The 18,291-nt window shown below is 42.0% G+C and overlaps 2 protein-coding genes across 2 annotated transcripts in view; both read left to right on the top strand.

The window, feature by feature from the left end:
* The first annotated feature begins 368 nt into the window (after positions 1–368).
* Positions 369–7,033, top strand: LOC101858353 (NADH dehydrogenase [ubiquinone] 1 alpha subcomplex subunit 8). Its single transcript, XM_005104759.3, has 3 exons — positions 369–564; positions 5,045–5,220; positions 6,775–7,033. Exons 1-3 carry the CDS (start codon positions 436–438, stop codon positions 6,983–6,985), a joined length of 516 nt encoding a protein of 171 aa, XP_005104816.1. The 5' UTR covers positions 369–435; the 3' UTR covers positions 6,986–7,033.
* Positions 7,034–11,365: 4,332 nt separating this feature from the next.
* LOC101861972 (IQ calmodulin-binding motif-containing protein 1) overlaps positions 11,366–18,291 on the top strand; it is a gene marked incomplete in the record, with an annotated part of 19,657 nt that continues 12,731 nt past the window's right edge. The window contains 4 exon segments of the mRNA XM_013086097.2: positions 11,366–12,079; positions 15,180–15,342; positions 16,558–16,699; positions 18,128–18,227. Of these exon segments, the coding sequence (XP_012941551.1) occupies positions 11,962–12,079; positions 15,180–15,342; positions 16,558–16,699; positions 18,128–18,227 (523 nt within the window).

The raw sequence follows: 18,291 nt of genomic DNA, 5'->3' as shown, positions 1-18,291 counted from the left end.
AATATAATGCGAATATTAAAATGTCTGCTACATTTCTCAAAACCATAAAAACTTCCTTTATCAACACCACCATCAATGCTACCACCTCCACCAACACCACCACTACCACCACCACCACTATCAACGTCACCACCATCAACACCCCTACCACGACCACTACCACCACTACCATCACCATCCCTACCACCACCGCCACACGTCACCATCACACCATCATTAACACCACCACTCCACCACCACAAGCCACCCACCGACACCTCCATTTACAATTACATTAGGGGAGGGGGGATAAGTTTGATTGTTCCTAAAATATTTTTAAAAGTTATATATGTTATTTCCCTTGAATCTGTCATCAAGAGAAGCAACTCCTGATGATTTTCTGTTACTTCCGGTCACAGCAAGGTCACCTAAAATCTACGGCAAACAGGCGTCAAAATGCCGTTTACAAATCAAGATTATTTGCCTAGTTATGAAGAGCTCACTGTGCCTGAGCTCGAAATTACTTCTGCTGTGTTTCGTTCCACGGCACATCACCTGGGAAAGTATTGTGACAACGTGAGCAAGGTGAGATGATGCTCTCGGCTCCACTCTTCTCTCACTCTCTGCTCTGACTCTGACTGTCCGTCTCTCACTGTTGACATTTTGACTGTTTTGTCTGCTGCCACTAACTCTAATATATCTAGATCTAGATCTAGATCTATATTAGATCTAGATCTAGTTGCCTATAGGGCTAGGCCTACAAGAGCCTAGTTAATCATTTTCACTTGGAATACTGTGATTGTTGGTCCTGGACGGGACTCCCGGTATGTGTAGATCTTGTCTTTAGGCTAGCCTCTAGACTCTAGATCTAAAAGAATCTAATCTAGATCTAGATCTAGTCTAGATATCTAGACTAGATCTAGAATCTAGTAGGTACCACAAACTGAAATTTCAAAGTCCTCTGATTTCATAGTTAACTGCACTACCTTTTATAGAATTTATCATTCTGAGAATTTGATACCAAATTTGTACATATAGATCTAGAGTACATCCTGTGGTGCGATATACAGTAAGCGATCTTTTGTGGATATCTCTGGAAGTTACAGGTCGATCTTCATGATTTTTTCACCAGAAGTTAGAAAAACTTCCTCTCTATACGGTGTAGCGCATTACTGTAACAGCAGTTTAAAATTTCTATATGTTGTGGTGGTGTTTGTTTGGTAACGTGTGTCTGGTTTGGTGCGCAAGGTTTCTGGTTTGGTGCAACATATCGTCTTGTTTGGTGCGCAATAGTACCATGTTTACAGCTCTAGATCTAGATCTAGCTCTTTTCTGACACTTTTCATCTTTCTCTATCCTTGCTTTGTCTTCTTTTCCTTGCAAGAAGTTCCTGTACTGACCATAATGGAAGGCCAAGGTCAATTAGGCGTGTTCTTTTTGGGAGCTGTGCGCCCCCTGACAGGAGATTTCCTTACACCTTGTGTATGTGTTTTGATAATGGATAAAAAGAAAGGTGCTGTGGACACAAGAAGGGGAAAGAAGAAAACAAGAATAAGACTATACCTAGACTAGTATTTTAGAAGGAAAAGGACAAAAAAGAAGAAGAAAAAGACGTGAAAAGAAGAAATTGAAAAAGAAAGGTGCTGTGGACACAAGGAAGTGAAAGAAGAAAACAAGAATTAGACTATACCTAGACTAGTATTCTTTAAGGAAAAGGGCAAAAAAGAAGAAGAAAAAGACATGAAAAGAAGAAATTGAACATTTTGGAGATTATATTTTCATATTAATTAATTTTGACATGAATACATTAACTTATCATCTTCCAATGGCAATATAATGCATCCAAATGGAAGGAAAACAGTCTGTTTCAGTGCACAATGCAGGTCATAGAGAAATAACTTAATAAGTAAAACAAACAAAGGGCCTAGAAGCCACACTATCAATGCCAAATAGCAAAAAAGCCGATATTGCGCACGAAACGGACTGCCCAAATTTTGTCCTCTTCAGTGCGCAACCCTATCTAACACGTTCCTGGGCATTAAGAAGCAGCCTGCGATAGTATTTATCGATTCTAGTATACATTCTACGATACATTAGAGCTAGATTAGCTAGATGTGCTAAATAATCGACTACTCAAGCGCTTAGTAAAATGATCGATACCGGTTACGAAAACCATTAATATGAAGGGGCAAAACTTTCCGACACCGTAGAATCACGTGTGTTGACAGGAACCTCCAAAACGAAAGTGAAATAAGCTGCATTCTGCGCATGCTCACAGAAAATGACCTCGTTTTCGCTGTTCTTATCCAAAACAAAGCAGGAGACCGGGGGTTGCGCACCAAAACAGTAGCGCGGTGATGCGGGCCTACTCTAGATCTAGATCTAGATGAAAGTGGCTATTCTCACCCGCCCGGAAGTTCTCGCAAGATCAACTCCTCCCCTCTTCTCTCTCTCTCTCTCTCTGTCTCTTTCTGAATACTGTCTATCGGTGTGGACGATCAAATTGACCAAAACAAAGTTAAAAAATGATGTTAAAACACAAAAGTAAATTAATTTGGTTGTCTACAAAGATGCTACGGCTATTTAACTTTTCGAATCGAGCCGAACTACGCGGGTCGCCATTTTGTTTTGCCCGGAAATTCTCGCGCTACTCCTCTCTCTCTTTCTCTCTCTCTCTCCACTGCCCACAGACAAAATTGTACGCTTTTAGTAGGCTACAGTTGTAATGGAACGTTTGTTCACGGCACAGAAGTCTACAATTTTTCTGTTATCACAGTGTAGAATTCTGTGGTTTAGGGTGAACGCAAAATTTGGTGAACGCGCACCGGGTGAGAATAGCCACAAGACTCGCCTGCACTATTCTCACTCCGGGTGAGAATAGAGGTGGCCTATCTAGATCTAGCTTCATTTTTAACAAAGTTATAATGAACATCTGAAGTTGCAGAAAAAGTTATAGTTACTAGAGATATATCTAGATCTAGATTCTAGATTCTAGATATCTAGTTACTTTATGTAGTTTTTTAATTGCGAAATGTCTACACTTTGAGATGTCACAACATTCTTAAATTTCAATGGACATTCACAAAATCTTGTAGACACACACCTATGCACATAGAGAACAAGCTCAATTTTTTTTCACGGCTATCAAATAACCAGAAGATGGAAATTTATTGAGGCCACCTCTATTCTCACCCCGGATGAGAATAGCGCAGGCGAGTCTTTTGGCTATTCTCACCCGTTGGGCGTTCACCGTTATAGCCTAGGCCAACCAGTGAAGCGTTCACCCTGAACTACAGAGTTCTACACTGTGAAAACAGAATTATAGAATTCTGTGCTGTGAACAAACGTTGTAGATCTATTACTACTGTTAGTGTTAAAAAGCGTTCAATTTTGTCTGTGGGCAGTGGAGAGAGAGAGAGAGGAGTAGCACGAGAACTTCCAGGCAAAACAAAATGGCGACTCGCGTAGTTCGGCTCGATTCAGAAAGTTAAATAGCCGTAGCATCTTTGTAGACAACCAAATTAATTTAGTTTTCTTGTTTTTTTAACATCATTTTTTAACTTTGTTTTGGTCAATTTGATCTTCCACACCGATAGACAGTATCCAGAAAGAACAGAGAGAGAGGGGAGGAGTAGATCTTGCGAGAACTTCCGGGCAAAACAATAAAAAATGGCAACCCGCGTAGTTCGGCTCGATTCGAAAAGTGAAATAGCCATAGCATCTTTGAAGACGATAAAATTTGCTTACTTTTGTGCTATAACGTAATTTTTTCTTGGCTTTTATCAATTTGATCATCCACACCGATAGACAGTATTCCAAAATGAGGAAAAACAGGTCTTGTTTCACACCGAGTGAGAATAGCCTACGCTGGCAAGTCTCACCCTGGGTGAGAGGTAGATCGTATTTTTCTATTCTCACACCGGGCGAGAATAGCCACTTCCATTTATTGACGTACGGTAAACATGGCTTTTTGACCAAAACGGCAAGAAATACAAGGGGAGGTTAAAATCACTTCTCGCGACCGCCGGCTTATCGGCTGCGCGCCGGGCCGCGCTGAAGGGAAGAAGAGAGAATTTATACGAAACCGGGGCGATGGTGCCCTGCTTGCGAGCCGTCGGGGAGCGTCCGGTGTTTATTTGCGTATATGGCTGTGTTATTCTTGAAGAGGAATGAATGGGCTTTCTGCCGATATATTTCCGTAGTCAGTCCGATTACTGGTTCCATTAAAAAAAACAGTACCGAAAGTTTTCACACTCAAATCTCTTCTATTAATTCTTTAAGGACAGTCTTTAGATTTATATATCACCGGAAAGAGCGTCTTCTCATCTTGAAATATCGACGAATCAGATTGCAGTATTTAATACCATACGCTCCCCGTTCCTGTTCAACCGAGGTGACTCTAAAAATCAATACACGAAACGCGCGGCCGCTGCGGTGAAAACCTCGATAATGTTGTCTTTTATCCCGCAAGATTTTGCTTTCAAAAGAATCGTTGATTCAAATAAATAATACCACTGAAAAGAGGAAACGCTCCTCTTTCTTCTGATATATCAAGTGTCTGTGTGTATGCATGTTCACACTGTGTTTTAGGAGGGTAAAAATATGGGCTTTGGTCTCTGTGACAGTGCGCCACGGGGTCGCACGGCCAGTTTGCAGTACCTACTCTAGGATTACTAGAATCTAGACTCTAGATATAGATTTTCTAGATCTAAGAACTTTTACTTTTGGTGATCAGGTACTTCTGTCTAAAGAGCATTGCTGTTGCTTAAAAATCATGTATGGTTCAGACAAAAACCTGTTTTCGGTGTTTCTTGTTGTAACATAGTAAAATCCTTCAGTCGTCAGTACTGTACATAGCCATAACTTTTTTTATTCACAGACTGATCTTTATCAAACAAAAAGTCATTTTGCTAGAGAAATTTGATCTTTAAACACAGTGGTGTTACTATGTATTGATTAGTAGTACAGATCTTATTAAAAAACTGTGGTGTTTCTAGCAAACAAACACTTTCCATTTTCTAACTGATGTTCCCTCCACCTCCCCCCACCACACCCCCTCTCCCAGGAGTTCATGCTGTGTCGGTCAGAGGAGGGCGACCCCCGCAAGTGCATCAACGAGGGCAAGGAGGTCACTCGGTGCGCTTTCGAATTCCTGGGTCTGGTGAAGAAATCGTGTCTTGCTGAGTTCAACCAGTACATGCAATGTATCGATCACTCTGGGGGTGAAATGGAGTTTAAGAAGTGAGTCTGTCTGTCTGTCTCTCTGCCTGCCTGTTTGTCTGTCTGCTTATCTGTCTGCCTTTCTCTCTGCCTGTCCGTCTGTTTACTTGTCTGTCTGCCTTCCTGTCAGTCGGTCTGCCTGCCTGTCTGTCTGTCTATCATTCCGTCTGTTTGTCTGAGAAACAACATTTTTCACATGGAGGTTTGATCGTGTCATTGGTTGGTCCTACTTCTTTTTTTTCCTCTGTTGTTTTTCTCTGTGTGGGTGGGTGGAGTGTGTCACTGGTAGGTTCTACTTTTTTTCTTTCCCTTTTGTTTCTTTCTAACGTTTGATTTTTCCCTGCATTATATATGTAGGTACCACAGACTGAAATTTCAAAGTCCTCTGATTTCATAGTTAACTGTACCACCTTATAGAATTTCAGATATATCAAGTGTCTGTGTATGCATGATCACACAGTGTTTTAGGAGGGTAAAAATATGGGCTTTGGTCTCCGTGACAGTGCGCCACGGGGGCACAAGGCAGGTTTGTGGTACCTACTATCTGTCTGTCTCTCTGTCTGGTGATAAATAGAAACAGCATTTTTTATCACATCATGGAGGTTGGATAATGTCGTTGGTAGATCCTACTTCTTTTTTTTTTTCCTTTCTGTTGTTTTTGTCTATCTGGGTGGTTGGAGGGTATAACTGGTAGGTTCTCCTTTTTTCCTTTCCCTCTTTTTTCTGTCTAACGTTTGATTTTTCCCGGCATTATATGTGACTATTGTTGTGTTGATGTGCTTATCTTTACTTAAGTAAAAGAACAAACAAACAAACTGTCTGCATGGATGATTGGCAGGTGCTCTGTTGTGTTTTGCTCTTTCTCTTTCCTCTATCACACATCTATTGTTCTTGTCTCTCCTCCTTCTTTTCTGTGCATGTTACTGCCTAGTAGCATCTGTAATCTTCGGCACTTATATGACCTACTTGTGTTGCAAATGTGTCGTAAAACCTTTACTGGGGGCTCTGTTGGCCTCTCACTCAAAAGGTCCCGGGTTCGAATCCGGGTAGCGACCGAAAAATTTTCTTCTCTAAATTTGTCTCCTTTCACCTCATTTCCTGCTCTCTAGCAATGTTCTGTCGTCTGCTTTCGTCTCCACTTTCTGCCCTCACCCCGTCACCTCCTTTGCCCCCTCCTCTGGGCTCCTGATTCTTTCTGCAGCCTTTCTACTGCTACTCCTTCGCTTCTTCTTACTGCAGTCTTTCAGCCACACCCCTGATCTTCTGGTAGGAAAGATCTACACCTAGCCTTCTCGGACAAGGGCGAAAAATCTCGGAGGGCCCGTGTGCAAGTTGCGCACGTTAAAGATCCCTTGGTGGTCTAAAATCGATAAGAGTAGGCTTCGGCCGCCACCCGGGCAAAATTCAAAATTTCCTACCAACTGAAAATATTAGGTGTGTCCCGCGCGCTCATATGACCTATGCAGTTGCAAGCGCCGTAAAACACTCTACTATAAAAAAAAAAAACCCCTTTACTGAAGCTTTAAAATTGCAAAAATCTGTAATGTTCCTCTCGTTGTTCAAACACTGTTTCAGTTGCCGCAAGACGCAAGCGACCTTCGACAAATGCGTCAAGGACAACCTGGACCAGGACCGGCCAGAGCTCGGCTTCTTCGGCAAGGTCCGCCTGCACTCCTCCAACCGCCCCAAGCCCACGCCCAGCCCACACATCCTGCCAGAGCGGGCTCCCGACCCGCCAGACTTTTCCAGGAAGACAGACCCGTCGAAGGGCCCCCAGAACTGGTGATGTCAGCGGCAGATGTACCGATGTGTTGTTACCATATATAGTGGTCCCTTGGGGGGGGGGGGGACGGAGGGGGGTATGTTACAGTAAATATGTGTGTGTGTGAGTGTCTAGTGATAGCACTGACAGTACTTATATATAACGCTATGTGCTTTCCAGACTTTGTAACCCGCTGATTTCTCGTGTATGAGAAGGACGTGTTGGAACTGTCTGTAGATTTATTGTTGTGTCTTCGCCAACACTGCGCACGGCACCTAGTTTCCCTGTAGTGGTCAGGGAGGTGTGTGTGGGGGGGGGGGGGGTGTATGTCGCAGTATATATGTGGGGGGGGGGGTGCATGTCACAGTATATGTGATGGGTGCTTAGAAATTTGTTACATCTCAGATTTTACCCCATGGAAATAGATGCGCGAAATTTACAAGTGGAGTTTGTACAATTTACTTGTATGACATGATAAAAGACACATTCAGTTTGAAGAAAATGGCATCAGTAGAGCCTCTACAAATTTGACACCATGTCGATTTCTGTCCGATGTCTCTATTGGTGGATTGCGAGAAGTAACTCAAGTCATCAGCCCGCCTTGTATTTGTGTGTGTCTAGTGACGGAACTGACAGTACAGACATACATAATGTATATTATATAAACGCTATGTGCTGCCCAGTCTTTGTGACCTGCGGGATTCTTGTATATGTGAGAATGACGTATTTGAACAGTCTGTAGTTTTCTTCTTGTGTCTTCGCCAATGCTGCAGTTAGTTTCTCTGTAAGTGTTGCCAGCTGATTGTTTCTGCTGTGCTGTTATATTTGTGTCACGGTTCTACGGTGAAATCAGGCGCTCGTCAATTTATGGGCACATGGAGTTATTGGTATCATTGTAAAGCTTGCTTATTTGTCTTGCTTTTGATGGAAAAAAATACCTATATAAAAATGTATACTTGGAATAAAAGGTGAGAGATACTTTTTTGTGCCTTCGATCAACATGTTTCAGTAAAATCCACACAGAAATGTGTTTTTAATTGAAGATAAAAGATGTTGAGAAGAAAGAAAATAGATAAATATTGCCCAAAGGATGGAAAATCTCGGTTTCTTCGACTGTATTATTTTGTTGAGAGCCTGATCTCGCCACGATGCCACGCCACACATTTCTTACCTGTCAAGTTCACAGGCTGTGTCTGTTGGAGCCATGGGCTTGTGTTTTGTGGCCCAGTGTACAGAGAGGGAGAAAGAATGGAAAGATTGACCGTGGTAGAAGAAGGAGATGGGGAGAGAAATCAATAAACATTGTCTCCAACAACCAGGACATTTGAGTTTGTTTTTTGTTGTTTTTTTCTGTTTGGGTGGAGTGGTTGAGAGATGCATGCGGTGAGGGAAATGTGTCACTGTCTTTATATAATACTAGCTGGGCCCCCTTTCGATGAAAGGAATGATCGGTGCAGATCTAGATTCTAATCTAAGACCTATTAACATTGTTCCCAGTAGCAAGAAAAAGAATTTGACAAAGGAGTCCAGAAAAAGCGATGATGGGCATCAAACGAAAGGATCACAGTCGAGTTTAGCACCAAGAAAAAAAAGAAAACATGAGGCTAGATCCAAGGGTCGCACACTTGAAATAGTGCTCAGTATTGCGCAACAATGCGCGATAGTATTGAACAGAAGTACCACTTAAAATGAACAAACCTGGCAGATTTTCTAAAATTGCAGAGACAGAAGCGTCGGCCTACGAAAGCGATCGGCGAAATAAAGAACTTAAGCTTTTTGCAGCAAAACTGTCTCAAAACTGAAAAAACGAAGGGCGTCATGATTTGGAGAATATTTTAAAGAATCTTTTGGCGAAAATCGCATGTCGATCGATGCTGCCATTAAAAAGCCTTTTGAATAGCAAAATTCGGCCACCACAAATAGATAATGTCCTTGTGTCAATATATATATATGCCTATATATAATGTTCTTGTGTCAATAATATGCCTATATACAATGTCCTTGTGTCAATATATATAATATGCCTACATAATGTCCGTGTGTCAATGTGCCAATATACAGTCAAACCTTGTTGCAAACCAAACCTTCCCCCCCCGGGCGTACTGCAAGCCCCGCTTACCGCCAGGTTTTGCCAATGTACGAAAAGGAACATCTAATATAAACATAGTATTTGTGCCTTTACACTGCCGTCTGCCAACTGTCAGAGTTGTACGGTCACTATCAACCTAATGTATAATTACCCTGCTGTCCCGCTCGTGAACCGGCTGCCAGAGGCACACGTCACACATGACGCACAGCACTCACTCTTTCCCACACATGTCTTTTTGAGTTTGGCCTATATCTAGCATTATTCCCCAATTAGCTCCTGATTTCAGTTAATTATGAAAGTACCTTCATTTTTAGGCTCTGCCAGTATTCTTTTAAGCATTAGAATAAAAATTTTAAGTCGCCGAGAGAATCGTCAATGAAACTGTGCCACTTTGGCCAGTCTGGCCAGTTTGCAAAGTATCTGACAATGAGGCTGTTATATTGTGAGGATTCACAATGTGTTATATGTGAAAGGTCTGAGGCGGCCAGAAAACTATATCGGCTTTTTAAAAATGTATATATCTTAAGGGTCTTAATCTTAGACACATAATACACATAATATAGCCTTGCTTCTGATCCAACAGAAATGTACAATTTGAACCTGTGTTAAAGTTCAGCTGGAGCTGTTCATATTATTGGTTGCTATTCGTTTTTTTCTATACTTGGCAAATGCAATCGCGCTTGGCAGATCTAGAGGGGTCACTGTACCGCCCACTGTTGATATGTCCGTGTGTCAGTATGCTAATGTGTCAATATATTCTGTGTGTCAGTGTGCTAATGTGTTGATATGTCAGTGATATCTCCCTGTGTCGGTATGCCAATGTGTCGATATATGTTCTGTGTGTCGGTATGCCAATGTGTCAGTGATATGTCCGTGTGTCAATATTCCGATAAATCGATATGTCAGTGTGTAAATATGCTGATGTGTGGCTATGAAAGAGGAAGAAATTCGGACAAAGAAAAGAGCCTTGCCAGGTGATAGCACAGACTGCCGTCCCGTATAGCAACAGGGACAAACAGACAGACAGACACATTGACCAGGACGCTTGGCGTCATAGAAAGCCCTGGAACATCTTGCTCTCACTTGAACAATAGAAGGAGAAAGAGGCAGGAGAGGACCTATAATACAGTACCTTCTTTGAAGGATTTGAACCATGAGTGATGGGAAAAGACCAGCTCAGTGGTATCGGAGATCATAGATGTTGAATTCGGAAGTGAGTCCTAGGTCTCCTAACCTGTTCTGTGTTCAGTGCCGTGTGGCTGAATATAGTCATTTGTGCTCTCACTCACTGGTTCACTTATAATATATGTCAATGTGTGTGTATATTTGTTATGTGTGTGTGTGTGTGTGTGTGTAAGACGGAATCGCAAGGGAGCCAGAAAAAAAATTCCGTCAAAGACGGGGGAATTTGGGTGTCAGAGGCCCAGCCGGTGGGATCAAGGGTCACTTGCCCGGTCGGCAAGCATTGGTCAAAACTTCATACCTCTCACTCAAGTGCTGCTAACCTCTCTGATAATGGTGTCTGTCATCTGTTGTTATCAGCATTTGCATTTCATAAGTCCACTGTTTGACCTATTAAAAACAAAAACATTTGAATATCTCCTTTGCTTCCACCCTTAGCTCCGCCCCCATCGGAGGAATTTATTAAAGGGAGAGCGGAGAGATTCCATTTTGACACGTTTCCAATAAGGCAGGTTGGACTGTATATTATAATTCATATGAAATGAAGACACCCAGAATACTTCTCTAAAAGATTGCTCCCTGGATGTGGATGAGTGGGAAAGCCTCTGTCATGGCCGATCACAGTGACATAAAGTCGTGACATGTGGCAGCAAGGATTTCGGCTTTCGAGAAAAACAGAGTCGGTAAAGCTGAGGCATGCATGCAGAGAAGCAAGAATACCACGTCAGTCAAATCCTGGTAGTGACATTGGCCCAACAGACCACAAGTGGAAAACGTGTCTTTAAAAATAAAAAAATAATAAATAATAATAATAATAATAATAATAATAAAGCACCGAAGATTAAAGATGTTACTAGATAGTGACAAACACAGAAAAGAAGAAAGGAGAGATAAGGACCATAGATGTTTGATAAGAAAGAAGGAGCAAGCCACACTAGTGATAATGACAACACGTTTTTCTGATTTGGAATCTCTTTAAATCAACCCTGAAGTAGGCCGCCTACTTGTCACTGATAGAATCATGATGATTTCGTTTCCGTCAAAAAAATACAATATATTTATAACATAATGGCTCCAGTGGTGCGGAAAGTCGGCGTTGAAGCTGTGAATTTGGAGAATGAGACAAAGCTTGTTTCATTACATGCCCTCATGGCTGGGTTGTCAAGCTTTTGACTTGGGAATAAACTCTGTAGCTTTGGGTTTCAGGAAAACTTATTTCGCTTTCACATTCCGATGGAGAAATAGACAGAATCCGTACACGCAAGGGTTCTTTGTGCTCATGTCTCTTAGTTTAGAGATGTGTTTTTTATGACACAAAAAATAGTTAGCTGAGGGTAAGAGTGCAACTAAGAGCATGATTTCTCTCTACGTTTTATTGTAATTCTGTAAAAGAACACGGTAGAAACAAAGGTAACGTTTTCAATATGTTCATGTTCCCTTTAATTAAAAAACATTTTCGCTCAAGTGTTCCGGTTTGTTCCCCTTGACTTGAGTGATCTAGGTCGAGATAACGTACGAGTTCACTGGCCTGACACGGAAGTAGTCAAGGGACATAACCAAAGCGTCCTTGGATTCACGGCAGCGAGATAGGCGACAAAGGGAAAGTAGCGCGAGTTTTACATGACTGGACCTGCCTGCACTCTAAAACTTTGCAATAACTTCTTGGAGAAACGAAATCTGTAAATCAACCTCCGTGTTTCACCAGATCTTATCTTGATAAACTAGGAAAATGGATACTGGAAGGTCAACGGCTTCTCGAAAAGGGGATCCGAGAATCGTCGGCATTGCCAAAGAAGTTTCAGAAAGCCGAGACAGAAAAGTTCCTGCGTTGTTGTTACAGCTAAAACGTAAGTGTGGAACGTTTTCGTCTGCGGCAATTTTTACTTTCCCTCCTGCACATAGATCTAGATTTTTAGATCTACTTCTAGGTGCACTGCTTTTTTGGGTCAAACTGCAGTATTTTTTGCTGCAGATCTCACAAAACAAATGGCCACTAACACGAACGAAAGTGGCTATTCTCACCCGCCCGGAAGTTCTCGCAAGATCAACTCCTCCCCTCTTCTCTCTCTCTCTGTCTCTTTCTGAATACTGTCTATCGGTGTGGACGATCAAATTGACCAAAACAAAATTTTAAAATGATGTTAAAACACAACAGTAAATTAATTTGGTTGTCTACAAAGATGCTACAGCTATTTAACTTTTCGAATCGAGCCGAACTACGCGGGTCGCCATTTTGTTTTGCCCGGAAATTCTCGCGCTACTCCTCTCTCTCTTTCTCTCTCTCTCTCCACTGCCCACAGACAAAATTGTACGCTTTTAGTAGGCTACAGTTGTAATGGAACGTTTGTTCACGGCACAGAATTGTACAATTTTTCTGCTATCACAGTGTAGAATTCTGTGGTTTAGGGTGAACGCAAAATTTGGTGAACGCACACTGGGTGAGAATAGCCACAAGACTCGCCTGCACTATTCTCACTCCGGGTGAGAATAAAGGTGGCCAACACTAACGTGAATTTTTAAAATTTAAATTGCTATGGTTGGAAACACGGAGGAGGGGGGGGGGGTGTTAAACTTCATTATTAAAAAAGGAGCGTACAACCAACAGTTTTATATCTAACATGGGTAGATCTAGATCTATTAGTGTGGATTTCTTAGATAGTTTGTCTTTGTGACAGCTAGTGCTCTCATAAAAGACTTCTGACAACTGACAGTAAGTATCTAGATCTAGATCTAGATCTCTGATCTAGATTTCAAGTCTACTACCTAACATTTACTAACAATCATTGAAGTCCTTTTATTATTTGAAGGGCTGTTAATACAAAGTGCCCTCCTTTTCTGTTTACTTTTTAACCTGAGTAACACCATGTCCATTGGCGGTGGGTAGTGACAGGCTCACGGGCTTGAGCCCCTACCCCCTCCCCACCCACCACCCCCAACTCTATCCCAAAGTAAAGGAAAGTTTCTCCATAATGCAATAAGCTGTTGAAACTGTTATGACCACATGCAGTGAACACAGAGGGATCAACTCGGCGGCTTGCTCGTTTATCCAATCACTGTTGTCACCGCTTACAACTACTATAGTAACCCCGCAGCCAATCAAATGTCTTTAGGGCTCAGCAAGGGATGAGCCCTTTCTCACGGCCCGTCCTTAATGAAACTCTTCTTGTAAAAAGGTAGAAGACTGGGAAAAAATAACACTGTATCGAGGGCTCACACTCTCCTAACCCTGACAATGACAATGGGGTGAAAGTTTACGACACACTTTCCCCCAGTGACACAGATACCTATCCGCTCATTGGTTCTTTGTTGGGTGCATTCAACTTTCTCAACTACACGGCCTAATCCAGCTCATAGAAGTAATTATTATGTTTGAAGTGCTGTGTGTGCATGTTTTTCTTTGTGCTGCTTCGATTTAACAGTTATAAATGAGGCCGAACTACTGTTAAGGCAATTTTTTCATCACATGAAAATTAATTAGAGGAAATTTGGAGGTGAATCGGTTTCGTCCCCACCATCAACAAGAATTAAACTAAGAACAAAGAGATGGAAAACAAAGGTAACTCTTCTCCTTTGAATGGTTCTCTAAATGCCGTGGCTCACCGTGAGTATAGAAAAATCATCACTGTTTAGTTCTTCAAGCTATTTGGTGATAAAGAACTGGAAGCAGCCTAAGCCCCACCCAAATTTTGGTCCACCCACCGCCACTGACCATGTCCTAGCCTCAAGTTATTTACATGTATTTCAAAATTTGGTTTCTAGATCGTCTAATATGTCACAGAATCTGTATGCCAACTGAAAGTTTGACCCATACAGGCTACAATACCTGAGCATGATGAGAAGGGAATGAAAGTAAAATAATATCTTCAGTTAACAGTTGCTTTGATCCCTCACCCACCACTATTTGAGACTGGCTAGACCCGTAACTACAGTCAGCGTTTTTATCTTACAAACTCTTTTCTGTGTACATTTTTTTAAAAGACCTCAACCGCCCAGACATTTTTCAAAGTTTAAATAGAAGCATCAAAGTGTACCTTACTTTTATGAGTTTATAACTGAATTTTTGAAATGCAAAAAAAAAGTTTTAAACTATTTATCATTTATTATAAAATGGTTCCTAAATTTGTTGTTGGCTTATAATTATAATATAGGCCTAACCTGTGGGAAAATGCTGGTTTTTTCTATGGCATTATTTTGACGGGCGCCTGATTTTAACCATATTATAGAATTACAGTCAAACCTGTGTAAGACGGCCACCCATTGTCGAGGAGAAAATTGGCCGTATAAGACAGGTAGCCGTCTTAGGCAGGACTGATAAAAATGAAGAAAATAAACGATTCCCTTCTACTGAGGTCCCAACCGGAGGTGGTCGCAGAAAATTAGAACTGCCATAAGGCTAATAATGGGTTTTTATTTTGTTTTGAAAAGGTGAAGATAATGAGAAGGTTGGCTTGGGGTTTTTTAAAATTCTTTGGTTAGCTTTTTTTTTCTTTTTTTTTGCTGTTGATTTTGTGCAAGGGCTCAATCGAAATGTGCCAAACGCGGAAGACGGAGTGCCATGGTAAAACAAACACATGGGTTGCTACCACTCGGAGTACAAGCAATGCCTCTGTTGCAAGTTTGTCTTGACGTTCATTGTTATGGACTGGGTAAACAGTGACTGCTCCTCTCAATTACGATTTATGTATGAGTTATGAGCGGGGCTTTATAGGTTATGACTGATCACACACTTCCCTTACCAGCAGCTGAACATTCCTCGTTTCTGATTGGTCAATCATTTGTTCAGGACAAGCAGCAGAAATGAACAACTCTGTTTATGTTGATCACTACTACCCCACTTTAACTGCTGTCAAAAATTAGTTGTAACTTTTACCCTAAGTATTATTTGAATCTCATAAAACTTGGTCTCAAATATATGATAAAGCTCTTTCTTTGGTTTTGATTGTCCAGCGATCCTCAATGAGGCGGCAGCAACGTCAGAAGAAGGCATCCGCATGAGACAGGAGCTTTGGCAGTACAACTTGCTCAAGGTCGCGGTGCTGGTGCTGCGACAAGACTACAGCGTGATCCCTGGGGAGTGGGGGGCCGCCGCCGACCTGGCCCTGCTAGTCAGGTGACACGTAGAGCGTGTTTTGTGTGTGTGTGTGTGTACGTTTGTGTGTGTTGTTGTGTGTTTTTGTTTATTTGCGTGTGTTGTAGTTGAAATACCATCTCTTCACAAAGTTCAGGATCAGCAACTCAGCAGAGCAGCGTCAGTGCAGAACTGGCAGCCTAACTAGAAACTATCTGCTAGGACCCTGCCCAATGCTGGAGGCACTGACAAGGAAATATTGACCCAACCCTGGGCAAACAGACCCTACACTCTCAGCTGGAGCCTGGAGGACCTGCAGCAAACAACGACCTTTGCTCTAGAGGATGTGAATATCCATTTAGAGATGAATGGGAACAGAAAGTGTGTCGTAGTGTTACGTGTGTGTATGTGTATGTTTGGTATTGTGATGAAATAATAATAAATAGCATTCGTGTAGCACATCAGCACATTCCCCGCTCCACAGCAAACTCTATGCGTTTTACACTATATTATAACCCCAACAGACCAAAGAACACTTAGAGACATTCTCAGCTTCCCGGGAAGCATACAGTGCATGCAGCTGATGAAGCGCTCAGACACTAGCAAACTGACAAGGTCTTTCACTGTCTATTATAGTCTATAGCTGGGTACTCATTCCCACCTGGGTGAAGTGAGGAAAATTCATGGAAAGTGCCTTTCCTAAGGACAATGTCGGGCCCCTGGCGGGATTCAAACCCACGACCTTACGGTTGCGAGTCTGAGAGCCTAAACTACGAAATCAGGTGCTCATCAAAATAATGAAATTGAAGAAACAGACCGTAATTTTTCCCACCCACTGGGCAAATTTTATCTATTTTATTTTGCTTTTGGCTCAACACCTTTTTTAATGCCCATTTAAACACACATTTCTGTTTTGATTTTAGTGAAAAAACATTGATCAAATGGACAAAAATATAAATCTGCTGTTTCTTAGGAACTCATCAAACTTTGGCTGCCATTTTCTAGCTAATTTTATCTCAATCGCCATGGAACCCCACCTCTTCAATTACAATATCTGGATTTGTGCTATTGATGGATGGGTATCTTTTCACAAGCACAGGCATATACACATATAAAAACACGCACACACATGAATTCACACACAGACCCAAACACACACACACTGTAAAAATACAAGATTAGCTTCTGTACAAACGACTGATAACTTTTGTTGTTATTGTTCTTCTTCTTCTTATATGCGTGTGTGGTGGCGAGCAGCCAAGCGACATGTGGCCTGGCGTGCGTCACGTCGGAGGACCGGCGCCAGCTGGAGGAGGACTTCCTGCCGCGCTGCGTGGAGAACATGTTGCTTTTGTCGCGGCACATCCACGGCATTCTGGCTAGTTTGTCGGCCTCACGGGTCAGTGGGTAACTCTCTGTAGGTCTGTCTCTGTAGAGTAGAGAAACTGTTACGTAAATTATATAACGTTCTGTAGCATTGTGTGTCTGTCTCAGCAGAGAAAGTCTTATATGTAACAGTCTTCTAACAACACACAAGACTGAGACAACATATGTACAAATGTTTTAAACTAGTACAATCACCAAAATGCCAGTGTGGAGAGGCGGACCAAACTGTTGAACACATCCTTCAGCACTGCAAGACACACAGGGCCCTGAGACAGGAAACGTGGCCAAACCCACTGATGCTACAAGAGAAGCTATACGGGCCGACAGATGAACTGAGCAGGATGGCCCATTTATGACAGATAACAGACTTCAAGTGGGATGCGATCGAGAAGAAGAAAGAAGAAGACAGTCTTCTACACTGTTTATCTGTCTCAGTAGAGTAGAGAAAGTCTTACATTTTGTGGGCAGTATTGCCTACAGACTTAAGTCATTTTTGGCGGCCTTTGAGATACGTCTGTATGCAATACTGCCCGCGATATATAACATTCTGCTGAGCCGTATATTTGTCTCAGTACAACAGAGAAAGTCGTACGTGTATAACATTCCACCGCAGTGTATGTCTGTCTCAGTAGAGTAGAGAAAGTCTTACATGTAACATCCTGCTGCGCTGTAGGTCTGTTTCAGTAAAGTAGAGAAAGTCTTAAATATTCTGCTACACTGTATGTCTGTCTCAGTGGTGCAAGTCTTAAATATTCTGCTACACTGTATGTCTGTCTCAGTAGTGCAAGTCTTACATAACTGTCTGTGAATGTACTGGTCATAATGTTCGTTTGGTTTTCAGATCTTTTTAAAAATTTTGCCCTGGGAACAATTTCTCAAAACTAAAGAACAGAGAGTTGTGATGTCAAATTCTGTCATTAGTTGAGAGAACATCTTGCTGCGTTCATGGTTGCAGGTGGTTGGCGGGTGATCTGGTGTGGTTTGCTCCTTCTTTCTATTCAAACATTAATAATTGTTCTTATCTCTCCTCCTTTCCTTTGCAGGTTACTCTCTCTTAACACATCTTTCTTGTCTTTGGCACTTGTAAGAACTGTTTCATGTTGCGTTGCAAATGCCGTAAAACTCTTACTATCTAAAAGCTCTGTTCACGGCTCAAAAAGACACGGAAATGTGGGTGGTTAGTGGGTGATCTGGTGTGGTGTGCTCCTTTTTTCCTATCAAACATCTATGGTCCTTATCTCCCCTCCTTTTTTGTGTTGGTTACTCTCTTGTAACACAGCTATTCTTCGGCACATATATAACCACAGTGTTTTGCAAGTGCCGTAAAACTCTTACTAAAACTTTTTTTAAATCTTCGGTACTTATATGACCTTAATGTGTTGCAAGTGCCGTAAAACTCCTACTAAAACTAAAAAAGACGAAATGTTTCCATTGTTCACAGGAGAGGGACAAAGAAGCTAGTGAGTTGTGCGCCAGCTTCAAGAAAGTTCTGGATGCTCTGGTTCATCTGGCCTCGGGCTACTTCTACATCTGTCCCCAAGGTGAGGGGGGGAGATGATTTGGGGGAGGGGGAGCTGGCAGGGAGGGTGGTGAGGGGGGAGGAAA

This window comes from Aplysia californica, unplaced genomic scaffold (assembly GCF_000002075.1).
Source record: "Aplysia californica isolate F4 #8 unplaced genomic scaffold, AplCal3.0 scaffold00435, whole genome shotgun sequence".
NCBI lineage: Eukaryota > Metazoa > Mollusca > Gastropoda > Aplysiida > Aplysiidae > Aplysia > Aplysia californica.
Note: the sequence above shows the minus strand (reverse complement) of the source record. Positions and strands in the feature narration are given on the sequence as shown.